This window comes from Sebastes umbrosus, chromosome 14 (assembly GCF_015220745.1).
Source record: "Sebastes umbrosus isolate fSebUmb1 chromosome 14, fSebUmb1.pri, whole genome shotgun sequence".
Lineage (NCBI taxonomy): Eukaryota > Metazoa > Chordata > Actinopteri > Perciformes > Sebastidae > Sebastes > Sebastes umbrosus.
The window spans coordinates 17,675,761-17,702,849 of record NC_051282.1 but is presented as its reverse complement, the minus strand read 5'-3'; the positions used below and the strand labels follow the sequence as shown (position 1 = coordinate 17,702,849).

Below are 27,089 nucleotides of genomic sequence, written 5' to 3'. Positions count from 1 at the left end.
CAAACGGATACACATCTAGCGAGTAGTGAAGGGAAGTCCGGCTCTTTTTGGTGAGCCAGATCATTTGGCTCAACTCACCAAGAAGAGCCGGCTCTTTTGGCTCCCAAACGGCTCTTCATTTTACCACTTCTGCCTTTTATAGTTCAGCCAAATTTAGCTTTAGCTGTTTTGACCTATGATTAGTATGTGTGCAGATATATCACTTAAATGATTCAATATAATTATACTAAACCTTATAATTTCCAGAATACCATAATTTTACATGCTGCTTCGTTTCCGACTGTCACTCATCTTGTCTGCTATTCGTGCACCGCATTTCTCTCTCTTTTTCTCCTCTTCTCCCTCCTGCTCTGTACCTGTAGACCGTCCGCACCCCCGCCCCTCCCTGCTTGATGGTTTGATCCTTGTCTGTCATCACCTGATTGGTCGCACGGACGTAATTAACACAACATTCATGGTATGTGTCCACAGGGGCGTTTTTTATCGCAAGGGGACGCGACGCTTCCCAACATTGGACGCTTGGTGGGCTGTCCCTAGAAACAAGGCACTCGGCTCCTGATTGGACGAACGCTTTCCCGCCGTTGGCTGCTGCTCCCAGCTTTCAAACCGGAACCAGTATGGAGGCTCGTTTGGAAACTTTCTTCTCTTATTTCACGAAAATAGTTCACTGAAATGTGTTTCTGAAAACATTTGAGGCAAGAAATAATCCACGCAGTTGCTGAATCTGTCTTTATTTTGGATCGACAACGTTTATTTTAAAAGATTATCGGGAGTTTCGAGAGGTAGCAAGTCGCGTCGGACGCCAGTGATTTGCATAAAGTAGCGGAGCCCTCAACTTCATGCAAATAAGGAGCGGGCGTCGTGACGCCTAGTCTCTCCAATCGCGACGCCACGCTACCAGAATACATTGCGCGGCTGCTTACATAGACAATGAATGGAGAGCGTGGAAAGCACGGAGCCTGTGGACACGTACCGTCAGACGGAAGCCGGCTCTTATCGTTCAGTTAAAAGAGACGGCTTTTTGAACCAGCTCGTTCCGGACCGACCCATCCCTACTAGTGAGTCGCTGCAGGGCGCCGTGTCCGTCCAGCATGTCTTGTTTACGGTGAGGTCGGACTACCAGCCTGCGGTTCAAAGCTACACGTTTCTGGTAAGTTTGTTTACTGTGATTTAGCCATAAAAAACCGTCTTCAGCTAAACTACAGAACCAGGATGTACGTAGTCTCCTCATAGAGAGCAGTTGACCGTTAGAGGAGATGACAGCTCCACCGGCTCCGTCTAATCCCCGGTGCTGATGAAACTGTATATATTACAACACTGTGGTGAATATTAGCTAAACCATGCAGGAGTTACAATAAAGCTCACAGTGTGGCTAATGTTTGTTTTAATGCACACTATTATTTTAATGACAGCTGTTGTTTAACACACGGTGAGGTTTAATGTTAACAAACGTTACCTCACAAATAAAAGTTTGAAAATGAAACAGTTTCCATTCCAGCATTTAGACGTCGCCCAGTTTTTATCCAACCACCGCTTTCATTCAGTTAAAAACGTTAATTCATATTTAATCCGCTAGAATCATAAAATATGGTTTATTTTTTATCAGCTTAGTTGGCAAGGTTATTAGCTAATATAGGCGTAGCCAACATTTCGCTAACGGACTATTAAGTGAACTAAAATGTATTTTTGTTTATAGCTTATTTTGTAAATTGTACATTTTTATTCTTATTTTATTCTAACGTTTTTATCTATTCTTTTGTTATTATACAGTTTGTCTTGCACCAACAAAGCCAAAGAAAATTCCTAGTGTATACCTCTTACACCTGGCAATAAACACCTTTCTGATTCTGATTAATGGTCCAAGCTCAAATTCACAACATCAGTTTTTAGTGTATGTTTTCTCCACCAACCTAATTATTGTAGAGATGTTGACTATAAAGGGTGTTTTTTTAGATTCACATCAACGTTTAAAATCTTAAATACTGAGATTAAAACCAGCAACAATATTTGCACAATAGCTAATAACCACCACACTTGATTTATTTTCTAAACTGGGAAAAAAAAGTTCAGAAACTTGTGTTTGGTGGATTATTTCTCTGTTGTTAAAATGCTAATTGGCATTGTATTTTACATCGTTGGAAAGCCTGTTTATTTACCTTCACAATGATGTCCAACTTGTAAGGATCATGCATTTGTGGGATGAGTAGCACAGCTGTTTATGTGGGTAGCGCCCAAGAAAAATGTGCCTTGGGAACCCATAGAATCCATTTTCATTCACATATCTTGAGGTCAGAGGTCAAGGGACCCCTTTGAAAATGGCCATGACAGTTTGTCCTCACCAAAATTTTGTTATTTAACCTCCCTCCCGACAAGCTGGTATGACATGGTTGGTACCAATTGATTCCTTAGGTTTTCTAGTAGTATAGTATCTTCACTCTAGCTTTAAAACTGAGCTCGCTACAACCTAAAAATCGCAAGTTGCATTAAAGAAATTGGTGGCATTAAAGAAATTTGTGTTAACATGTTATAATCGCGTTAACTTTGACAGCCATAGTACCAAGGAAGGGATCAATCCAATCAGGATTTAAATCAAAGATGAAAAATGTTCAATTTAAAAAAGAAACTATTAAAAGATGTTACAATTTTTCATTCCAGAATAAACCACCATCCCAGAGATCAGAAAGGTAAGTGAAGCTTAATGTTTGAGAGCTATTTTGATGTACTTTCATACTGATATGATTTCCCGCATGTCTGTTTGTGTTTTCGTTGTTGTTATTTACAGAGAAGGACAGACAAGGAGAGAAAGAGAGAGCAAGGGGATGTTGACTTATCCCTCTGATTCGCTCCCTCAGATAGTTTGTCCAATGGATGAACATGCTATTCCCCAAAACAGTTTCTGTAGTGCACCTCCCCACAGTGAACCTCCACCACCTCTCCTCCCCCTTTCCTCCATCACTCCCAGGTATAGTTGTCGCGGCACCTTTTTTCTTTCTTTTGCTGTAGATGTATTTTCCCCTCCTTGCTTTCTTTCCTTTAAGGACTGAACGGTTTAGGACTTCCAGATACAAGGAGTACATGCTATGGGAATTTGACCACTATCTGATAAATGATCATTTCCATCAGTGCTGAGATTAACAACGTGTATTTTCTCTATTGGGATTTATCTGGTGTACTACTATGCATCGTGCAGATGTCTACAAAACACTGTGGTCTTATCACCTGTTTACAAAGGATCTGTCTTGAGTCACTTACAGCTATCTCACCAGAAATGTAGGAAGCCTGTAACATTTATTTTAAATAATATTGTCAAACAGCAGGTGGAGGTTTGGAAGTTTGGATGTAGATGTTGACGGTCCCACCTCAGCTACACATACTTTACAAAATTATTGTAAATGTTTAAGTGTATCTGTTCTAGCGCTGGGCAATATGGCAATGTATATCGTCAAAACGATATAAAAATGTCTTATCGTATATATTTTCTATATTGTTCTATCGTGATCGGGGTATTTTTTTTTTTTTTTCCTCTATAATTTCACCTAAAAGTATTTTGTTCATTTTGCGTTTAAGTTCTTAAATTGAGGAAAATATTCTTCATTTGTCAAGTATTTAATTGACACAAAAATAGGCTTTACCATGTGGTGATTTCATATAGACTATTTATTTATTGAATTACCAGAAAACATGCTATATCATGATATATATCGTTATCGAGATATATGAAATTACCTATACCGTGATTGAAGATTTTGGCCATATTGCCCAGCTCTAGTCTGTTCCCTGCAATCAGCACAAAACGTATGAAAGAAATGCTCAGAAAGTTGGATGGTAATGATCAGCTCACAGTTGGCTAGTAATTATCACATTTAAGAAGATTAGGTCCTCAAAATTATTAATTAATTCATCATATTTATGCTTGATAAGTTGCATTTCGATAAGTTTAAATATTGGCTCCAGTAAGGATGTATTTTTAAGCAGTTTTGTTGCCCAATACTTATACAGATTAGGGATGTCCTGAGCCGTTCCAAAGCATCGGTATCAGCTAAAATAAAGCTGATCAAAATCTGATCCTTACTTTACCAACACAGCCTGCTTAATGACAGCCGGGCTCAGCAGTGCTCTGCATATCAAAGTGAAAATCAGAGGGTGTGAATGTGAGAAATTATTTAGTTGCGCCCTGAGTGACTCTGTTCTGACACCACCGGTTGGCAAAACACACTGATTCGCTGAGCTCCGACCGTAACTAATCTGTTATCTCTTCTCTCTTATTAGCAAAGAGCAGCGTACAAAACATTCAGCTAGCAGCTTCTCATTTTTAGCCGGCACTGACTGTCGCTTTCGCCGGATAAAATGACGAATGGAGTGGCGGCAGGTCATATCAGCTGTCACTGCTTAACGTTAATTCTGTTTGTAACTTGATGGCAGACCAAAATAAAACTTGGCTGTTTGTGTGCTCTCTGCAGCCGGTGTCAGCCAAGGGTTGTGCATGAGGTAAAAGAAGCATCACTCTGTAACTGTGCACACTGCGAGTGTTTTTATTTTCCCAAGAACTCTCTAGCTAGCTGATCACTTCACGTCACTTTCAGGAGTTGCATTCTTCCAGTTAAACTTTCTTCCATTTCATATCAATAATTTAAGATCATAAACTTTATAGTTTCAATACTGTACCTGCAGTATTTGAATTTAGTAGCTTGGGAAGAATAAAGTGTGACTCCACCTTGTCATTTAGGTGTGTTAGATACCCTAATGTTGATCTGTAAAGGACTCAGATTGGGACATCCAGATTCTGATGCAGAAAAACTTTTTTTTTTTATCACTGTATTTTAACAAAAAATGCTGCATATTGATTTGATTTTCTGATTCACAGCTGTGCAAAAAATGGAGATTCTGGACACAGAAGGAGTGGCCGCATTCAAGAGATCAGAGAAGAAACTCCCAAAAAGCAGAGCAATAAAGACGACAGAGCAGCTCAGACAGAATCCAGACAGAATCCGTCCCCCTCAAAGACACAAAGGGAGAGTGCGAACATGGTAGGAGTTTAACTGAAAAAATCTTGTTCTTCAATAATCAAACGAGTCACTGTTCTCATGCATCTCTCTGATTTGTAGGTACAAGTGTCTCAGTCCAGGCAGCCAAGAGTTGAAGGCGCGCATGTACATGAGAAACAAAACGAGGTCAGTTACATCTTCTCACACTCGACCCTCTCTGTGTCTGTCTGAATGCCCTTGATGCTATTTTTCATGTAATAAGGCTTTCAGTAATCTGTTTGTGCAGCAGCCGTGCTGTACGGCTGTGTATGTCAACATTGGGGACCTGTACATTGAACGGGGTGTGAGGGTTAATTGAGTGTTTTAATCCTCCTTCACGGTCTGCTGCGTCTGACACAGAGAAGCAATCGAGTGTCTTAATGTGACCCAGTAACGCATAAACGCGATGCAATGTATCTTCATTGTCTTTTCTTTCCCTTGTCGTGCAAAATTGTAGAGGTAAACAAGTACCAGTGTTTCAGAATCAACACATATTACTGAATAGGTAAACAAGTAAATTGGCTGTTATGACTACCAAACTACAAATCTGAAGTTAGTGCAAATAAATTGCAATTTTTGCAAGAAAGGAATTAGTTAAATTGACCAAAAGCGTGCAGTTTAGATATGTAAAAGTTCACAGTAATCATGAATGCATAGTGCTTTGTTTAATTTTGATCAAAAGAGAAAGAGGTTTGGAAAAGTTTTTTTTTTCTTTTATAAATGCAAAATCTGCTAATAATGCTTTTTTACAAATCGCAGCATTTTAGCGTTCACTTGTTGGTGAATTAGTTTGTTGGATCAGCAACTCGGATGGCTTTAGGGCTGCAATTAACGATTATTTTCATTGTTGATTAATCTGTTGATTATTTTCTGAATTAATCGATTAGTTGTTTGGTCTATAAAATGTCAGAAAATGGTGAAAGATGTCGATCAGTGTTTCCAAAAGCCCAAGATGACGTCCTCAAATGTCTTGTTTTGTCCACAACTGAAGGATATTCAGTTTACTGTCATAGAGGAGTAAAGAAAACTAGAAAATATTCAAATTTAAGAAGCTGGAATCCGAGAATTGACATATTTTTTTCTTAAAATATTACTTAAACCGATTAATTTAATAGTTGACAACTAACCGATTAATCTTTGCAGCTCTAGATGGCATCAATGCTCAGCCAAACACATAATTTTCTTAAAACAACAGTAAACTGTTTATGTATTTATTTTGCAGGATGGATTTGATATCAGTTTTGCAGCAGAGAGCCAAAATAAGTAAGTGTTTTAGCAAATTCTTCTCAGCTTGTGTATGCATGATAATCATTTAGTTAGAAGTGTTTACTTAGACATTTTTATTTATCTGGTAAAACTGCTCATACAGACATTTTTTTATGCACATTGACATTTTAATTGTATTATTTTAGAATGTTTAAAAAAACAGGTCTTACAAATTTGGAATAACTGTGTATATGAAACTGTCTGTGAGTAACTGTGGTCAGTCTGTGATGCAGGCATGGTTTGAGTAGTTTTCCATATGATGACCTACAATATCAGGCCACAGGAAAAGGGGCATATTGTAGATGTGGGCATGTTTTAATGAACAGAGAACTAGAGAGTGGTAGGATGTCAGATGCAAGATGTTGTATTGACACCTTATATTGATGTTTTCACAAGAAAATGATATGTAGGTGTTTTTATTCGACATAATGACACTTTCTGCCTTTTGAGTTGTGTTTTTGAAAGTCTGATTTCCATTTTTGTTCCAGGCAAAAGGACCAGAAAAGCCCACAGAAGAAACCAAATGTCTCTGCTGCAGAAAATGTAGTTGAGCAGTTGGCTGTTGATGCCACACAGAATCTCGACACCACTAGATCTGACATGGATACGTGCAGGGAATTGGCTGTTGGACACTCTTTTCAAAATGCGCCTCCCCCGAAGGGATGGGTGATCGGCCCCTTGTTTCAGTCATTAAAGTTGAAGATGGCCAGTTTCACAGAGATAGTCATGAGTCCTGTTAAACTCTTCAGAGCTAACAGTCCTCCACCGTGCACGGACCATCCAAACAAACTCGATGAGTGTGAGCTACTGGCCGATGGAGCGTCTGACGTTAAACACTCAGAGCCAAGCGATACGTTTCATCCAGAAGCACAAAGTGAGAATGGGAATCAGGACGCTAAAGCTAATCAGCAAGAAGAAACTGTTGCTCTTAAATATTCAAAAAGATTATCGTTTGATGTGGAGTTGCCAACGCGCAGCTCCGATCAGGCAGATGAATGTGCAATAACTCAGAAGGAAAAAAATTCACCTGATTCTGTGCCTTTGCAATGCCGTCCCTTACCCTGCTCTGTTTCTGAGGACGTCTCAGAATCAGTTATCAAGTCCTCCACACTGTTACAGCCCTCTGTCGATGTAAGTGCCTCACATGAACCCAAGTTAAAGATGTCCGGTGCTATGGACAAAGTGACTGTCCGGCTGAAACCACTGCCTAGGAAATGCACAGTAACTAGATCTGGAGTAAAGAAAGTTACCTCAACACCTGAAGTCAAAAAGGAAGAGTGTGAGGTTAGTGATGAGCAGTTTTCTCACATGAAATCAAACAAAGGTGATTCCGTCTGTAATGCTCAGCCTGACACTGACTGTCCTCAGCCTGATGTTGGCAGGAAAATAGAAAGTTTGGTTCTCCTAAGCCACCAGAAGAACTTAAACGACGGTGCTAATGGAAGGACACTGAGGCCTTCTTTGGATGCTCAGCAGCTAAACTCTGAAATTGATTCAGCTGCAAGTCTTGGGAGAGCAAAGCGGGGGGTTGACCTGGACTGTCATGTCCAAGACTTTGTAAAAAGGAAGAGATTGACAGCAGATCCTTGTACAAGGTATACAAAAAGACAAGAGCTATTAAATGTGGCTTCGGATAGTGGCACATTGAGACCACCGAGAAGAGAAATTGTGTCGACAAATCCCATCGTAGATAAGGAAGAAACGCTGAAGCCTGCTTCAAAAAGACAGGCTGTTTCAACAAGAGCAAGTAAGAAAGGAAAAGGTGGACAAGAAATGCAGTCAGTGTTAAACACACAGACGGAAAGTTCCTCTGATGCGATGTTGGTTTGCTCACTGGATAAAAGCAGTAGTGTGTCGGAGAACAACGAAAAGGGTAGCAGCAAGGTGAATCCCAAAAGACTGAAGACAAGATCAGGTGTTTGTAAATCCGATGTAAACATTGATAATAACAGTATGGATCTGGCAATCGCATCTACGAAACAAGCCGAGCAGGAGCTGTCATCAGAAGGCCTCACCCGTCCTGCTATAAAGCCGCTCCAGAGCACAAGCAAGCGCAGGAATATAAACAAGAAACCACTAAAACGGAAATCTCCGATCCAATCAACTACAGAGTCGGACAGCACTTTGTTTTCTACCTCCCCAGTTCTATCAATGGAGCATTTAGATCTCACGCCCACCGATTTGAAGACATCTCAGCAAGTTCAAAAAGAGGAGAGCTCCAAAAAGCCTTCTAAGAGACCCAAAAAGGGTTTTAGAGATGCTCTTAAATCATCTGCGTCAGGTGGGAGTCAAGAGACAAAGCAATGTATCCATGACCTTCATTTGATAGCCAAAGAAAACCAGCCTGAAGAAGGAAAAGATAAAATCTCTATGGACCCTTTATATTTTGAAATGACGCCGTTTGAAAGTATTCAACAACCTGCTCCTCCACCCTCCCGACCTAATTCAGACTGTTATGTACAATTACATAATGTTAAGCATGTCATCAGCACTGCTTCTGTGTCAGATGAGGTATTTTCCACTGACGCCGACGCCAGTAACCACAGCAGCGTTATTGTCTCTGGGCTGAGGTCCAGTGCAAGAAGGGTTAATATTAAGCCAAGGAGAGCCGATAACCAAAGGAGAAAATGCAGGGTTTTACAAAGTAGGACACGTAAAGGTGAAGAGGTGACAAACTCCATCACTATGGACGATGCAGACTTGGCTACAACAAGTTCACGCTCCGCAGGAAACGGCTTGTCAAGGCGCCTGTTACGCAGCTACTCTTGCCCAGAGATCCCCTCTTTCCGTCCCCATGACACACCATGGACTTCTTCTCTGCATTCAGCCCATCACAGCAGGATTCACACGCCACACCAGTCTTCAAACACTCCTTCTCTCCATCATGCCCACAAATCCCTGCGGCGGGCTCGTCGACACACGGTCTGCAGTGTGGAAGTGGAGAGGGAGATCGCCCCTCTCTGCCTTCGTAAGGAGGTGTACCCATCCAGAAGATCTCTCCCGTATGACCGAGCCTCCCAGCCCCTGTCCATGAGTCTCACCCTTTCTCCCAGCATCTCCCTCACAGCTCTGGCTTCCGGTTTCCTCTCGAGCCCCCTGGCGTTCCTTTCTAAGAAGGTCGAACGCCGAGGATCTGCAGCCAGTCCCAGCAATTCCAGTCATGTTTCTTCTCCTCCGATATACCCATTGATATTCCTCGAAAGAATTGACTCCTCTAATGCTACATTAGACTATAGTAGCAGGTAACACACTTTTATAAATCTAATAAGGTGTTTTATGATAATACCATTCTGATATTAATAACTGATTTGTCTTCTTTGCAGTGGGAATACTTTGGACTGTGAGATTGAGAGAAGACGACAATGTGAAGAGGAGGATGATGGCGAGGACACAAGCTCATCTAGTCAGGAGTTTGAAGATGTGGGGCTGAGAGAAGAAAAGGCTTTGTCTGATTCTGAAATCAAGGTATACATTATTTTACACAAGTGTTATGACATCTTGTACTAAAGGTGTAATTATAACACATTATTATCGAGCATCATTTTATACTGAATCCCTTTACATTTTTGGAATGTTTCTGATACTAAAATTGGTAGTTTAAGACATGACACTGCCATTTGTCATTAGTTTATGTTATGACTTATGTTATGACTCAAATTTCTTTGTCTGGATTTACACCCAGTTGCCAGTTTATTAGGTACTCCTAGATACCACTAATGCAGTCTAAAGGCCTTTGACGAATAAACGACATGAAATAGCGAAATACTCACCTGTGAATATTATACAGTATGTCTAGGACTTTTATTGTGAAAGGTTAAGCAGTGGATCTGGTCTACACTGCCTTTGTCAATATTGAAAGGAGTAATAAAGTTTACCATCCTGATCCGGACTACGGGGCCTCCTAGTTGTTGTTTCATAAATATAGGCGCGACACAACCCGTTCCACACAACTTCATTGGTTGATACCTTTATTTGTGACGCGAAAGCTCTGAAAATCTGAAAAAAAGCTGATATGTTCTGAGTGTATTTTTTTATTACTATATAACTGTACTTTTGTCACAACTACATTTTGTAATGCTTTCAGAATGATTTAGGTCACTAATCCTCTTGTTCATCATCACAGGTGGTGCAAAAGCTCGAGGAACGAGGGAAGGTGTCGTCTATTAGAATTCGGAAAACTTTACCCAAACCTCAGAACAACCTGACCCCCATGGGCCTGCCCAAACCCATCAGGTAAATACCCAAATACATGAGCAAGGGAGTTCACTCTAGACCTCGGAAACTGACAATATGTGTGACAAATGAATCTCAACTTATAGTCGCTTTGTTCGCCTTCATCAGCGAATGGAGCTAGCTCAGGTGGCGACTGGTCGCACATTAGTGTTGTTTCATTCGTGTTTTACTGCAATTTTACACAAACTCCATGCTTCACAAACATTTTCTTTGTTTTCATGTTGCAACCAAGAGGGTTTTCAGCAAATGCTTAGCCTAGCTCTAAAATCACTGAATGTGCTGCTTTTATTCATGCACTCACCATTTACCAAAGGGTCTTACTCACTTACTGTATTTCTTTCAGTCGTCTATTTATTACCTATAGAAATAGTATTATTATTTACCTAGTCGGTGAATAGTAACACACAGGAAGTTCAAAGGTTAGGCAACCTGTCTGTCTGATAACCAAACTCTGGGCCAAATACAAAGGTCTATAAGGTCTTTATAGATGCAACCTTTAAAGTGGCAGTAGGCAACAATATTTTGGCATAATTTGGCAAAAATTCCATAATAACCTTTCAGCATATTGTAATTCAAGTGATCTGAGAGAAAACTACACCTCTGCACCTCCTCATGGCTCTGTTTACAGGCTTTAGAAAATCTTGCCCGTGACGGCAGACTTTGACCAATCACAGGGCATTTCAGAGAGAGCGTTCCTATTGGCTGTTCCACAAAAGGAGATGCGCGTTCACGTCTGGTCTCTGCAGATAGTGAAAGCCTCGGTCAATGGCGGAACAACCTACTGAAAAGCTTGCTATTCCAGCATTGGCAGCAACTGCCTACACCTCAAAACAACCCAAAAGAAGAAAGACAGACTTTCAAAAAGACAGTCCAAACTGTTGATGTCCTTAGAAGGTAATGTGTAGCTCGCTGCGGTAGCCTCCTCAGATGTAGCGAGCACGTATGAAGCGCGTGCATATGCCCGTTCTCGTGTGGGGGGAGGGGCCTCGGACAGAGAGGGGAGAGCGGAGAGAGGAGAGAGAGGAGAGAGCAGCTCGAGGGGATGCAGGATTTTGCGTTTTCCGGATTTCTACGCACTGCAGCTTTAAGTAAAAGAACTTCTGTGCTGGTTATAAATATACAAGTTCATGTTTGATCATTTGAAGCAAAATCAAACACATGTAACACATTTGTATGAAAGTAGGACAAATTCTATTGGGTCACATTTTCAACTGCCATTGAAAGTTAACTAATGTCCGTGTCAATACATGTCTGTTGACTATTGAACACCGATCAATATTCAGACTAATTGCAGCTGTGTTTTTTCTTCTTCTCATGTTACACCACAGACTGAAAAAGAAGGAGTTTAGTTTGGAAGAAATTTACACCAATAAGAATTTCAGCAAACCTCCTGAAAGGTAAGGTCAACATTACAACATAAATGCATGTTAAATGATTCATATAAACACAAAAACACACACACACACACACACACACACACACACACACACACACACACACACACACAATAGGTATTTCAGAAAGGTTAACAAGTCAAATACAGCCAGACAACATAAATTACAGCTTCACCACCTTCTCCCTTTAGACTTTGGAACAGTAAAACCAACTCTATATATTATAGCTATATGCTGTGCTCCTGGACATATGAAGATGCAGTGACAAATTGACATGTCGTAGCCATTTGTTTCTTTCAAATATTGAGTCAGACTTTTATACATTTATAAAACTGTGTTTTTTTCTTCAATTAATTCAATTAATAATAATGAATTTACTTACAAATAATGAATTTACTCAACATGCAATATGAGATTGCAATACAAAATGTCTCTGTATAAGGGGCTTGGGTGAAGCCTTGCTGTAAACATGTTATAGACAAGACTGAGAGAAACTCTGCAGCCGAAACCTGTGATGCTGCAACGCCCAAAACTAACCACAAAACAAAACTGTCTGATGGATGAAAGATGGAGGCACCTGCTGTGTCCCAGTTCCATAACAGCCTACATATCTTTATAGTATACCGTTTTTGCACTTAGTAAACAGGATGCCAACGTGCCTAACCGTTTTATACTAACAGGAAATAATGCAATACGTAAATAATGCAATGTCATTTTCTTTTCTTTTTTACATTTGAAAACCTCAATAGAAGCTTTGAATGTAAAAAAAAAAATGACAGTATATCTAGCAATTGTGGCAGTAACTTTCTCAAGTCAAAGTTTGATGACAAACTGCGCAAGTATTGTATTATTTCCTGTCTGTCATCATATATTATGACATCATCACCATAAAAAGTAATAATAAATCCTTTCCAGCTGTGAGCAGTTCCTCCTACATTGCATTGTAGGAGTGTTTTGAGGTCTACTTTATTTTGTCACTTTTCCAGTGTGAACACACAACACACTCAAAACCTGCTGAGAATTAGTGTGCAGTAATATGGGTTTGGGACACAGCTACATCCTCAGATTGTTGCTGCTAGTGAGGAGAAGTTTGACCAGAGGGTGGCGCCAGAGGAAAGATCATGCCGTTGCTTAGATCAGCTGATATTGATGGTTCTGTACTAACGCAATAACTACTACTTAATTCTACTGCCCTAACTTCCTGAACTCGCTCATTGATTAGACTTTGTTACTCGGGTTTCAGCCGCCTGGAGACCATATTCGAGGTGCCTCTCAATCGGCGGAATGGCTCCGAGTCCTGGTTTGGTCTGAGACGTCTCAAACGATTTCTGGAGTTCCTGGATGCCGGCGAGGCCAGGAAACCAAAGAAGCCACTTGTTGGCGTCGGAAAGGCAGGTATTTCATCTTCAAGGACGAGACGAGGGGGCTTCCCTAAAGACGAGCCGCCGCTCAGCGTGCAGGACGTGGACACGCTTCTCTGTGCCAAACTCGACCAGTTGAATCTGTGGTTGATAGACGATCAGAAAGACAGTTGACAGAAAAAAAAAACCACTGCAAGAGATAAATCTGTTTATAAGACTGTTTCTAACCAACATGAAGATTCCCATGTGAGTCTTCCAGCTCTTTTTTTGTCAGCACAATCTGATTGTTGTGGTGACGAGTGATTATTGAAGAATTGCGTTCTGTAGCACTTGTAGCCTGCCAGAAGTGTATCGCCTCATAGAAGTTGGCCCATGTTCAGACTGGTATGAAAATGCGTCCTGAGTATCGGATCACAAGTGGACAGCTTTAAGTACTTATGTGAATGCACTCATTGAGGATGCATTGAGATCTGATCATATATCTACAGACTAGGCATGCAAAGTGCGTTATTATCATACTGTCGGAGATGTGTTTGTGTTTCGCTGCTTTGCATGGAGCTGACGCCCGCCCGCTCTCTCTTATCCCCGGCTCTCTGAAGCTCTGTGCTCCGCTGTTGTCTGGCAAAGGCGTCAGTGTCGGTGGCACGTAGGTCCCCGGGGACTGCCGGTACAATAACCTTATATTTAGATGTTAAAAAATGTACCCAAATTCACGAATATGTAGGATATTATTACTGACATTCATGTAATATTACGTCACAACGTCTGCTGTATTAGCCATGTGTTTACTACGTGTTTATTTGCATATAGAGCGGGGAAGTGAGATCCGATCACAAGTGGTCACTCAAGACGCATGTGGAGAGCCTTCTAATGCCAGCTGTGAACAGACATACTTGTGATCCAATCACTCAGGACGCATGTTAACGCCATAGTTGTTAAATGCATTATACAGTAAGTCGCTTTTTTGTCATTCACACCTCTGCCGTCCTTTTTTTACCCCTGCAGCTTTCCATCAGCGACAAGTGAAGCTGTCTAGAAATGAAAGTTGTGACCTTGCAGCAAGTTAATCCATAAAGGCAGCTATTTTTTTTTTTATTAAATGCTGAAAATTACTTTTAAATATGCCAGCAAGAGATTTGTATTCGCTGCAGCCAATTTCAAGTGTCTGTCCAGGAATTGTATGTACTGTCAAGTGTGTCTGCAAGCAGCACATGTTAATCATTTTACTCAGTTCTCAATACTCAATTATTTGTGTTTATAGATTTTCTGGCTGAAGAGGTTTTTGTTGTAAGAAACAATACGGCGTCCAGATTATTTCACTGCTGGTTGGCTTTTTATTACCTGTGGTTCTCTGGACTGTTTTGTGGTGTCTATATATTTGTATTGCAAATGTAACTTCATGATAATCTGCCTATGTAAGTATTTTTTCTTTTTGGCCAAATTTTTATGCGGTTGCCTTACCTGTAAGACGTTCTGTTTAAATAGACGTGTTTTTTGTAGGCGTGTTTGTAACCGTTTTTACGAGGGCGTGTCAAGATACTTAAAGCAACTCAGAGCACAAATGTTTTTGTTTTATTCTGAAATAGTTTCTGTTTATATGTTTGAATAAAAGTACAACATATTGATACATTTGACATTAATAAAGCTAATAAGGTAACAATGCAATAGTGCCGAGATAATGTTGGCAACAAGAGCAGGATCTTGTTCTGGTGAAGCACTGCCATTTCTTTCCCCAGTAGAGACCCGATCCTTGATGAACACGTTTATGTTCCTACTTTTAGATTGAGTAATTTATTAACTTTTGTACTACCTGCAAGTATAGACAGTATCTAAGAATGAGTAAAGTGTGATATTAAGGATTGGGTCATTACTGGGGAATGGCATGTCTTATCTTTAATATATAATGTATATGTGTCATGTAGCGTCACGTCTCAAACTATAGTCAATGCTGGATTTTTATATTGTCATTTAGATCTTGAATTGTCCATATGTTCATATATTGTTAAATAAATATTACAGCATATAAAAAAAAAACATGTAAAAGTTGTAAAGTGGTTGTTCCTTGTGTAAAAACCTAACTGGTTAAGAAGAAGTAGGAATGTGTTAACTGGTACAGCAGTCATTTTATCAGCACAACAAAGTCTCTTTGTGTTTCATGTAACAACCAGTTTGTTCATATCTTCATAGCTTTTAGCAGTTGATAACCAGCTTGGTATCGTCCGCTGTCTGTCTCCATCAACATCCAAGCAGTCGCTCCACTGCTTGTCTTCAGTTCATAAGCTGATCAGTCTTGTAAAGTGAGGATATACGAGATGAGTGCCATCAGTATGGGAGTTAAAGCCAGAATAGAAACCCATATCGCGATGGACATGATGCCAAATTTCTTTGCCCGTTTTGAAAAAATTGCAGCGATGCTCGAATCCGTCGACTCCTCGGCCTGTTGAAGTAACAAGACAACATTTTGAATTAAGGGTTAAATCAGTAAAAGTAATACGTGCATACATAACAAAGCTAATACCGCTGATAATAGGCAATAATCTAGTTTATATTTCAGTCTGGTTTTGTGATTTAAAAGACACGATTTATCCCTTGTGCTTTACTTCATTGTTGTTTGGGCTCCCACAGACCGAACTGCTGTATCAGTATTAAAAAATATATGTATAAAAACTGCTATGCTGCTGTAAAACTACGATACACTTGATTGTTCCCATCGGGAGATTTGTCTTGGACTCACATGCTGCACACATGATCAGACACATGACATACTGTCATATCATATAGCTGCTTCCATAGTAATAATTATAAAGGAACAGACAACATGAACTAAAGCACATTACAACCACATATTACACAACCAGTGATAACAACATAATGCATGACCCTACATCATATCATGATCTGTTGCACTAATATGTCCTTATTTGGTCACTGTGGATGTGAACCGTTTGCGTTTCAGCAGCACAGCCTGTTTATGTGGTAAACATGACCGTGTTATGTGCAGTTCACTGACACCATGAACTCATCCTTGTAAATACATTTCTGTCACATTGCTGCAGTTTAGAGCGGCCTGCAGGTATGTGGGAATGTGCAGCTTTAGGCTCTTTGACATTTTGACTTAGAGGTGAATGAAAAGAGCTGGACGATAAAATACCTTGACTGAATTAATGAGAGCTTTGATTCCGATGCAGGTGATCCCACAGATGATGCTGCAGATGGCTAGTTTCCTGTGGTTCCTGTCATGGCAGCAGGAGGCATCATCCTGTCCTGTGCTGATGATTACTTGATTATTGTTGCCTGACCCTGGGACGGTATTGAGGTCTTCCAGAAGGACCACTTCTTCATCCACCGTTACATTTGTCTGAGGTGGTTCAGACATTTCTGCAAAACAGAGTTGAAGAAGGGGTTTGTCATAATTACTAAAACCAACATTTTGAGTGAGTTATGTGCAAATAACGACTGAAAAGCAAAGAAGAATTTGTCTGAGTGGCTGCTTCGTGGTTTTGACTTTGTTCACAGCTGATAGATGTGTTTGTTTTTCAAGATTAGGGGGTATTTAAGGAACTGGTTTCACACTTTATGACCTACAGAGACAAGCCCTGTAGGTAAATGTTTAGTTAATTAAAATTTGTATTCTTTGACGCCCCAGATCCGTGAGAAACACTTGGGCCTTTTCTTTTCAGAATATTGTTCAGACACAATGAGACCGATTCTCACTGACTACACGGGTTGTATTTGATCTTTTCTGTTCTATTGTTATGTACCTGTTTACATTCTGAATACTGACTCTATTTAATCAGAAATCAGAAATACTTTATTGATCCCCCGGCGGGGGCATTACAGTTGCTCTTTTATAAACATAAATAAATGTAAGAAAATAGAAATAAAGGAGTACGTAACTTGTAAATTATGTACATAATGCTATAATATAAACACAATATATGTAAAGAGAAGTGGGATCTATTAAGTGTGTTAGGTATAAATGCCAGAATGGTATAAATAAGAAATGAAGAGCAACACAAACACAACCTTAATGTTGTGTTTCAATATCAGAGACTCCTTCCATTATAAAACCCAAATATCATTGTGTAAGACTGGTATAACCCTGCATGCACTCTGCATTTATGACTGTACACTAAAATAACAAAACTCCCACAGATATGCATGGACGTATTTAAATGTCATTTAATAATAAGACTAACATTTCCCCCCCCTCTTAAACCTGGCCCACGTGTTTTTTTTTGGGACTCATAATGATAAAGCCAGAAGCAGTCCAGGTATAATTCAACATGGCCCAAAGGGAATATCAGGGGTTTTTACAGGGTTTGCACTTGATCTCCTTGTGACAAACGCTGTTACTTCCCTTTACTGACGGCCCTGTGCTGCAGGCTGCTGCTTTGATTTATGCTAAAAACAAAGAGACCTGTTGCCCTTGTGACATGCAGTGTTTACCTTGTATTAATAGTTTATAAGGTTGGATTCACCCATCAGCTGCTATATACAATACTGACTTAACTTAACAACAATAAGGCCATACTCTGTAATAATTCTGGATTTATACTGCACATTCCAAGGAATACTCTTATTTATTTATTTGGTATACTATACTGGCATTTATAGTTACAGTAAATAGATCCCCCTTCTGAGCATTTTGTATTTACTTATTTTCACTGTGGCTATATGTTATATAATGCACGTCTTAATGCAAATACTTGTACATATTTCTTATATTCTCATTTCTTATTTTTAATTTAATTACTTGCTTATATTTCTTTACATATATTGTGTTTATATTGTAGCATGTTGTACATTATTTACATGTTACATACTCCTTTATTTCTATTTTCTTACATTCCTTTATGTTAATATAAGAGCATATTTCTGATTCTGATTGATGTGTTTACCTGCAGTAGTTTGACCTACAGTACTGAGCGACTTAGACAATCTCAGTTTAAAGAATTTAATATTAAAGGTCCCATATTATAAAAAAGTGAGATTTTCATGTTTTTTTATTATAAAGCAGGCTTAAATCCTATATAAATACTGTGAAAATATCGAAACACTCATTCCACAGGGAAATACACACAGCCCGTATTCAGAAACTCTGCATTTGAAACAAGCCGTCAGAATTTCTGCCCATTTGTGATGTCACAAATATACAATATTTAGACCCTTGACACAACTTTAAACGTAAACATTCTAAATGTGTCCCAGTTTATTCCTGGTTGCAGAGTATGTGAATGACATCAGCTGACAGGAAGTACACATGGACCCAAGCTGTTGCCTAGCAACGCAATTATGTTGCAATTTCGTCGCAATACCATCAAAATGCACTAAAACGGAGCGTTTCAGACAGAGGGGTGAATACAGGCATATTCAGGCCGACAGTATGAGGAAAATAACGTTGTTTTTTTTACAATACAGCATGTAAACATGTTCTAGTAGAAACACAAAATACAAGTATGAACCTGAAAATGAGCATGCTATGGGACCTTTAATGTCACCTACGAGTCTAAACATGTTCTTCACAGCACAGTATTATCTCATGGGAGCAGCATGGGAATCTCTCTGACCTGGGTATTTCCAGCACGAAACAGAAAGCAGCCTTTGAGTGGCGCAACAGTGTCAACAGTTAACTACAAAAAAAAAAAGCTTGAAAAACTTGTACGATCACACTTTCAGAAAATGACGAAACCTCCCGCTTGGCTGGCAAGTTGCCGTAGTGAAGATGTATCTAATCTCTGTACTGTACGTGGCACGCCAGCATACTCTGCATGCTTGTTACTTTGGGAAAAATGCTTAAGCCAAGAGTTGGTTGAACTGGTTTAATAATACTTTCATCATTGTGTTGCTGCACAGACCTGTGAATCATTTATAGTGACTGTAAGAAAGTTTCTGTTCTGTGAAAACTAAAAACTAAATCTTAAATCTGTTCCTCGCAGAAAAAAGGAAGTTGAGTAAAGAATATCAAATTGACCTGAGGATACACTTCAAACACATCATTTAAGGGTTAAATTTAAAAGTACAAACCTGATCACTGCTCCTCAGTCTGAATACACTCCTTCAGTGATTTCTTCTACTTTTTCCAGTATGTGTGATTCAGAGTGATAGTTGAGTCCTAATGAGATGGCAGGCAGGCAGGTGTGTTGTCTTTTAAACAAAATCCCAGTTTAAGGAGCCACATGAAGCTTTTTCTTTTTAAATGTGAAGGTTTCGGTTTCACACGTGGTCAAACAATGACCACGGCTGTCATCGTAGAGGGAGTCCAACAGACAAACAGCTCGGAGGCTTGTCCCTGCCTAAGTGCCATATAAGTTGCTGAATGACAAGACTGAGAGCCGGGACTGAAACTCTGTGTGAAACTTCCACGCCCATTTACTGTTCAGGCGCTTTCCTTTCTTGTCCTCCCACACGTACAGTCAAGCCCTTCCTCACTTTGCTTCTCATATCCTGTTCCTTGTAATCGCATGTCAGGCTTCCCCTCTTTTTCGTTACTCACAGTGTGACAACCTTTCCCTCGCTTCTTTCCCGAGCAGCATTCCTGAGGACTTGGGAAAGGTGTGTCAGCACTTGTCTCGCCTCGGGGTGAAACAGCGACAGATTCCAATCTGCCTCATTGTTTTCTAAATGCACCTGGAAGAATAAACAGAGGTTGTGATTTTATCTTCCAGCTCATCGCTCAATCACTGCATCTTATATTTGAAACATCTTCTTTTGGGTCTCGAGGGTGGAACAGGCCTCTTCTTGCTCGTCTCCTGCCATCCCTCTGTTAAGATAACACCCAGAGATAACAAACATTTACTCCCCCCTTTACTCAGCGATTCATGACTACCTGACTGCATTTTGTCAGAGGTGACGCCACCCACTGTTACGCTCAACCAGCCGTCATAGACAGCTGGATCTGCCCTCACCGGTGAAAACAAGCATGGGAGGGATCTGCTGTGGCTCTTCCTCCAATCGTTGTGGCTCAACTTCATCATTTACTGATAATTAATCATCATGTCAGGTGCATTCCTCTCTGTTTCAGGGAAGTAGGACAGAGGGAAATGACGCCCATGGAGCCACATGTACAAAACTCTATTCAGAAAATGTGTTTTTTAACAGTAGATACATGACAAACCTCTCTGGTTATGATCCATGGCCTTGTTTTGCATCAGTAAATCAGCACAGCTTCAAAGTTATAATAAAGTTTGGTCATTAATGAGAGTTACGAGAACTGGTGGAGATTTTGATCTAAATGCATCCAAACAAGCAACAGTATGTTCAAAAGCGGTCACAAACTTCTTAACTCATGTTAGCAATCATCTCTTTGACCTCCAGTCTTCCAGCAGGAGGTATGGGACCATCCTTACTGTCACATCCAGATTCAGGAACAATTTCTCCCCAATGGGAAATCACTTTAAAGTCCCATATGAAGCTCATTTTAAGGTTCATACTTGTGTTTTATGTTTCTACTAGAACATGTTTACATGCTGTAATGTTTCCCTTTATTTTCCTCATACTGTCTGCCTGAATATGCCTGTATTTACCCTCTGTCTGAAACGTTCTGTTTTAGCGCATTTCAACGAATTACAACGGAATTGCATTGCTAGGCAACAGCTTGGGTCCATGTTTACTTCCTGTGTGTTTTGTGACATCACAAATATACAGAAATCCTGACAGCTCGTTTAAAGGCACAGTTTCTGAATACGGGCTATGTGTATTTCCATGTGAATTGAGCATTTTGATACTATCACAGTATTTATATAGTACTTAAACCTGCTTTATAATAAACAAGACTCGGTCAAAACTGAGTATACGTCTGGACCGAGTTTGGTCAGTCTTGGAATTTGTGGCTAAATTGTTACACAGTGGTCATGTATAATGTAAAATCCAGCGCTACATGTCCATCAGGTCTGGCGAGGACACTAGTGGACGCACTGCTCCACTCAACTGGCCGTTCAAGTGGTGACATACCCGATCGTTGAATGCACCTAATGGTCCCTGGTTTTCTGCTCGCCGTTTCAAACAGGAAACAACGTGGCGGCCTGCTCGTAAATGTTCTTTTATTCCGTCTAAACACTCCACCAAATTCTACTTCTGAAAACATTTTAAGCGAGAAATGGGCGATGCCACGGCGGAATCTCGTTTAATTTTAGAACTAGATCGCCTAGTTTGACAGCTCGGTCCAAGATTCGTGAACCAGATGCACGTACCCAAATCCCAATGGGATATACCACCGAAGGTGGTTGAGAACAACAGGGCTAAGGTCCTGTGGGACTTCAGATTCCAGACTGACAAGCAGCTGCTGGCTAACCAACCGGACATAGTGGTGGTTGACAAACAGCAGAAGAAGGCAGTGGTGAAAGATGTGGCGATACCAGCTGACAGCAACATCAGGAAGAGGGAACATGAAAAGGCTGAGAAGTATCAAGGGTTAAAAGAACAGCTGGAACAAATGTGGGAGGTCAAAGCCGACGTGTTCCCCGTGGTAGTAGGAGCACTCGGGGCTGTGACCCCCAAACTGGGAGAGTGGCTCCAGCAGATTAGGAACGACATCTGAAGCCTCAGTCCAGAAGAGCGCAGTCCTAGGAACAGCTACGATACTGCGCAGAACCCTCAAACTCCCAGGCCTCTGGTAGAGGACCCAAGCTTGAGGAAGACACAGATACCACAACACAAGGGTGAGAGGGAGATTTATATATATATATATAATAATGACAGTTTTACACAATATGTAATCATTTATTCAAGTCCAAAAAGTAACTGAACATATACAATGGTAAAATAAATGCGTTAAAAATTCTGGTTTATCATTAAAAAAATTACATTTGTTTTTAATATCTAAGAATTCAGAGAAATATAGATCTGTTGGATATATATTGTGTAAAATTTTGTAACTCTTTAAAGTTATTGGTAATACAGAATTTATATGGTAGCCCTCTGCCGATCAGTACCTATAAAAGTGTTTCAAAAAGCCTTTCCTCCAGGAATAATTCTCCTACTTTCATTGATTGTATTACATATATGTCTATTGTTGCATTTAGTGTAATAATGGTAATAATAATAATAATAATAATAATAATAATAACAATACGTATTATTATTATTATTATTATTATTATCATTATTACTACTACTATTATTATTATTATTATTATTATCATTATCATTATCATTATCATTATCATTATCATTATCATTGTTGTTATTATTATTATTATTATTGTTATTATTGTTGTTATTATTATTATTATTATTATATACTTTTTTTTACATTTACATTTATTTCTATGTGCGTCTCTCTGTTGATTGGTTGGTTGACTGAAGCCCCGCCTTAAACTCCAAATCCACCAATCAGGATTCTCCAAACTGTGAGGGCGGAAGTAAACACGGAAGTGCTTCAGAGCAAACACTACAGCAGAGGACGACACGTAGACTGTGTCCAGTTTCATGCCACACTGAACCAACATGGACTTTAATTAAATACATCCCAGCGGATTTTAGACTTCAGTATATTTCTGTTTTTCAGTTTAGTGTGTTTCTTGCTCCTAGCAGCCTAAATGGAGACAGAAAGAGGTGTAGTTTTGGCCACAGAGAGGTATGGCAGTGCAGAGTCTTGGAAGTATGTTGCCAAGGATGCAGTGATGGAGAGGAGAAGAGATGGGAGTGAAGGTGAATCAAGAGGAAACTCTATTGTTGGAGTGTTTAAAGTAAGGATTTATAACGTTTCCATGTACATTACAGTTCAAAAGTTTGTGATCTCCTGCCACAAAAGCTTAACTGGGTCCAGTCAGATGTCTGAGAAGTCTAATCTATATGTGTGAGTGGTCTTTCATGCTTTTAGGTTGTAGAAAGTCCTCTTTACAATTAGATGTCACTTTGTTTTGTACATGGAGAACAACATGCTTTACAATGGTTCAACCAGACTGACAACTGAAAGAGGGCAGGGCAGAAAGAGGCAAAGACTCCTCTGAGCAACAGTTGTATAAGAACAGAAGAAATCACCAGTCATTGGTAAAAGAAACTGGAAGCTGAGCATCAAAATGTGTGTAGATTTAAACAGGAACAGGTTCCTGTTTCAGTATCAAGGTCACAGTAATGCAGCCTATAACAAGATGGAATTTAAATTATTTCAATCTTCTTCTTTTGGGGCTAAAACGTGACGTAAATAATACATTTGGTGTCTGAACTATACAGTTTTTATCTCTGTTAAAAAAAGCCATAATTGAAGGAAAGAAGTAAAACGTCAATACAACAGCTGATTCCAAACTTTTAAACGGTACTGTAGCTACATTGACTGCTCATCCACTCAGATTCACATGTTAACTTTCTATTTCAGAGTGTCTTTCTGCCTCAAGGCTATCCAGAGAGCGTCAGTGGTGATTACCTGCAGTACCAGTTTTGGGATACTGTGCAGGTACAGTAAATGATGCACCAAAACTACTAAGCTACTAATTACTAACTACTACTACTAACTACTACTAACTTTCCACTCTCTCTCTCTCTCTCTCTCTCTCTCTCTTTCTCTCTCTCTCTCTCTCTCTCTCTCTCTCTCTCTCTCTCTCTCTCTCTCTCTCAGGCTTTCTGCAGCTCCCTGTCAGGGACTCTGGCCACTCAGGCTTCTCTCAGAGGTGTCGGTGTTGGAAACCAGGAGGCAACAGTAGCTGCAGCCACAGTCACTTGGCTACTTAGAGGTGATCCCTAATTAAAATATACCATGAATATACATTACTCTTGCATGGTTGGTGAGTGCAATTTGCAAAACTAATGTTTCCTCTGCAGATGGAACTGGCATGTTGGGAAGAATCGTCTTCGCTTGGCAGAAAGGGTAGGCTCATATTTTGGTCTTTTTCCAGTGCAACACCAGCGTACATATGCTCTTCATTTTCCTTTTTATCTGTGCTCCTCTTTCATTGATGGAACTTCCTCTTCATGATCAGTTTCTTTGTCTTTGTTCCAGGAGTAAACTGGACTCTGAGGCCAAAAAATGGAGGTATGCATAATGCACATACACTAGATAAAAAATACTTGGTTAGTCTACTCATTATCACCATTATTACCCATCTGACGTTCTTTCTTTTGATTTCTTATCAGACTTTTTGCTGATGTTCTCAACGACATCGCCATGTTCATGGAAATATCGGCTCCATTCTTTCCTGCTTGCTTCACCCTGATTGTGTGTACTGCAGGGATATTCAAGGTAAAAAGAAACACTGTGGTTCAGTCCTCTGTAATGAAAATTAAAACCTCAAGGTTCACTTAATCTGCTTTTTCCAAAGATAAATAATTAACTAAAAAGGTGAGCCTTGAGCTTAGACTTTTTATCACAGCATACTGTATGTGTTCCCAGAGTCAATAATTATTATTATTATTTTTGATCCAATTATCAACACATTTTTTGGATTATTCTAGCCTACACAATTTCTACATTAAAGACAAATTCCAATCGTAACAAAACGGAGGCCAAACAGAGAGGATTAAACTAGTGGTTCCCAACATGGGGGCTGCAAGACAAATCTTAGAGGTTGTGAGTGAACAGAATCGGAAAGCAGAAAATTAATATTATATTTATCTATCAGTGCTTTTTTTTCTCACAAGTTACTGGGTAATGTTACACCCGAAGACCTCTAAAAATGTCTGAAATAAAACATTCTGAGCAGACAAAATCACCACCCGGTGACATTTGCAACCTGTGAAGAGGTGTTGCAAGTCGACAGTGCTTCATTTGAAGCAGTCACAAGTCCAAAAAGTTTTTTTAAACTTTGTAGCGTCTTAATCAGACTGCATGGCTTTTTCCTTTCCCTTCATTCATTCATTATTATCACTATTTTTATTCACAGCTCTGGAACCAGGCAACAAACTATAAAACTGTAATATGAAAGGGAAACTTGATTGATTATCGAAATATTCTGTTGTTGACCTATTAAACACTTAGGGTTACTTAGTATTTATTGATAAATATAAGCTGATTAGTGTGTGTTTGTCTCCTCCAGTCCCTCGTTGGAGTGGCAGGCGGTGCGACCAGAGCTGCTCTGACTGTTCATCAGGCTCGCAGAGACAACTTGGCTGACATTTCTGCCAAAGATGGCAGTCAGGTACCATTTTTTTTTTTACCTTTAATAGAAATCTGCAAAATTATCAAAACATATCCAGATGGGGCACTGTGCTTGTCTCATCTTCATATCTTTTATTTCCTACAGGAGACTTTAGTGAATCTGGCCGGACTGTTGGTCAGTTTGATGCTCATTCCCCTCGTCACTGATAATCCAATGTAAGAGTTGTTATAGAAAACTTATATAAATGACCATAAGAATCTTACACAGGGACTTGTTTTTTGAAGAGTCTGTCATGTCTTTCTGCCCCTTAGCCTGACTCTCAGCCTCTTCTTCCTCTTCACCATCCTCCACCTCTTCGCCAACTACAAGGCTGTGCGCTCGGTTGTCATGGAAACCTTGAATGAGGCGCGGCTTTCGATCGTGCTGCAGCAGTACCTGAGAGACAGACGGATCCTGAGTCCACTGGAGGCCAATCAGAAAGAACCAGTTTTCTTTGGTAAGGGTTTACTGACATTTTCTTGACTATCTTATGTATGCAATTGTTGCAGCGTTGAGACAGAATATATCTTAATATATATAAATATATTAGGACGGCTAAGTCTATCTCTTCATTTAAGATTCTTCTTAAAATGCACTTTTATAGTCTAGCTGTTTATTGTTTTAATTGTTCTGTTTTATTACTGTGTTTTATGTCTTTTTGCATATTTGTATTGTTTTATGATTAACACTTTCATGATTCTGTTGTTTGTTGTTGTTTTTCCCTGTAAAGCACCTTGTAAGCCTTGTTTTAGAAAGGTGCTATTTAAATACATTTTATTAGTATTATTATTAATATGGTCATTCTGTGCATTGGAAAAAATGGATTCTTCTGTTTTTTCAGAGTTTACGAAAACGGTGCCAATCAAACTTGGAGTGAGGCTGCAGGAGGTTGTACAAAGGTAATTTAATATTTTGCTTACATGATGAAAAATTACACACAATAAAAGTCCAACACAGTTTAGAATAATTTTCTTATTATTTTGTAGCCCAGAGGAACTGAATTTGGCTTTGAAGGGAAACAATATGCCTTACCTATTGGGAGTACGAAATGGTATGTAACATCCCATCCTCCTCCACAGAACAACAACATCTTTAAGAGCCATATAACATACTTTGAATGCTTTATTTTAACTGTGCTGTGTTCCTTTCAGGCTGCGTATGTGTTTGTTTGGGGCCAGAAGCATCAGTATGTGATGAAATCAGAGCCATGTGCCAATCTGTGTGGCTCAGCAGCAAGTTGAGCCCTCCAACTTCCAGAGAAGCTCCTACACAAAGTGAGCCTTTACCTCCATTCATTTCTTTACTTTACATTAATAGAAGGGTTTTCTCTCCTTTACACGCTTTTATGTTTTTAAAGGTAACTGGGAAATGGTGCAAGAGAGTCACAAGTTAATGGACACGATTTTCAATCCATTTCTCAAAGGTGAGCACACACAAAGACTGTTTAAACCTACAAATCACCAACTTTATCTCACAAATAGAAAACATGATTTTTGCTAATATAAATTCCAGGTGTGGAAGCTGCAGGATGGGACATAAAACGAACTTTACTGGACTGGGATGAGTGGAGGGTCGAGTGGAAAACAAAAATCAACTGAGCTGTGAGACATCTGCAGCCATTTCGCATTTTTAAAGGCAGAATGAGCAGGCTTTGTCGGTTGCGGTTTGTAAATACAACATACAAAGTTGGCAGGGTCTCTGCAGATACAGACACCACCACACACTTCTAGTGGGTCA

The 27,089-nt window shown here is 39.7% G+C and overlaps 2 protein-coding genes across 2 annotated transcripts; both read left to right on the top strand.

Moving 5' to 3' along the window:
* The first annotated feature begins 982 nt into the window (after nucleotides 1-982).
* Nucleotides 983-15,325, top strand: prr14 (proline rich 14). The gene is made up of 11 exons (XM_037791976.1): nucleotides 983-1,150; nucleotides 2,656-2,684; nucleotides 2,783-2,962; nucleotides 4,865-5,027; nucleotides 5,106-5,171; nucleotides 6,247-6,287; nucleotides 6,779-9,532; nucleotides 9,614-9,755; nucleotides 10,414-10,523; nucleotides 11,852-11,920; nucleotides 13,161-15,325. Exons 3-11 carry the CDS (start codon nucleotides 2,820-2,822, stop codon nucleotides 13,450-13,452), a joined length of 3,780 nt encoding a protein of 1,259 aa, XP_037647904.1. The 5' UTR covers nucleotides 983-1,150; nucleotides 2,656-2,684; nucleotides 2,783-2,819; the 3' UTR covers nucleotides 13,453-15,325.
* Nucleotides 15,326-22,624: 7,299 nt separating this feature from the next.
* Nucleotides 22,625-27,037, top strand: rusf1 (RUS family member 1). Its single transcript, XM_037791933.1, has 14 exons — nucleotides 22,625-22,967; nucleotides 23,597-23,674; nucleotides 23,837-23,951; nucleotides 24,040-24,085; nucleotides 24,218-24,250; nucleotides 24,352-24,457; nucleotides 25,251-25,352; nucleotides 25,458-25,528; nucleotides 25,625-25,809; nucleotides 26,194-26,251; nucleotides 26,339-26,403; nucleotides 26,504-26,626; nucleotides 26,710-26,775; nucleotides 26,865-27,037. The coding sequence occupies exons 1-14, from the start codon at nucleotides 22,818-22,820 to the stop codon at nucleotides 26,948-26,950; spliced, it is 1,284 nt and encodes a 427-aa protein (XP_037647861.1). The 5' UTR covers nucleotides 22,625-22,817; the 3' UTR covers nucleotides 26,951-27,037.
* The last annotated feature ends 52 nt before the right edge of the window (nucleotides 27,038-27,089 follow it).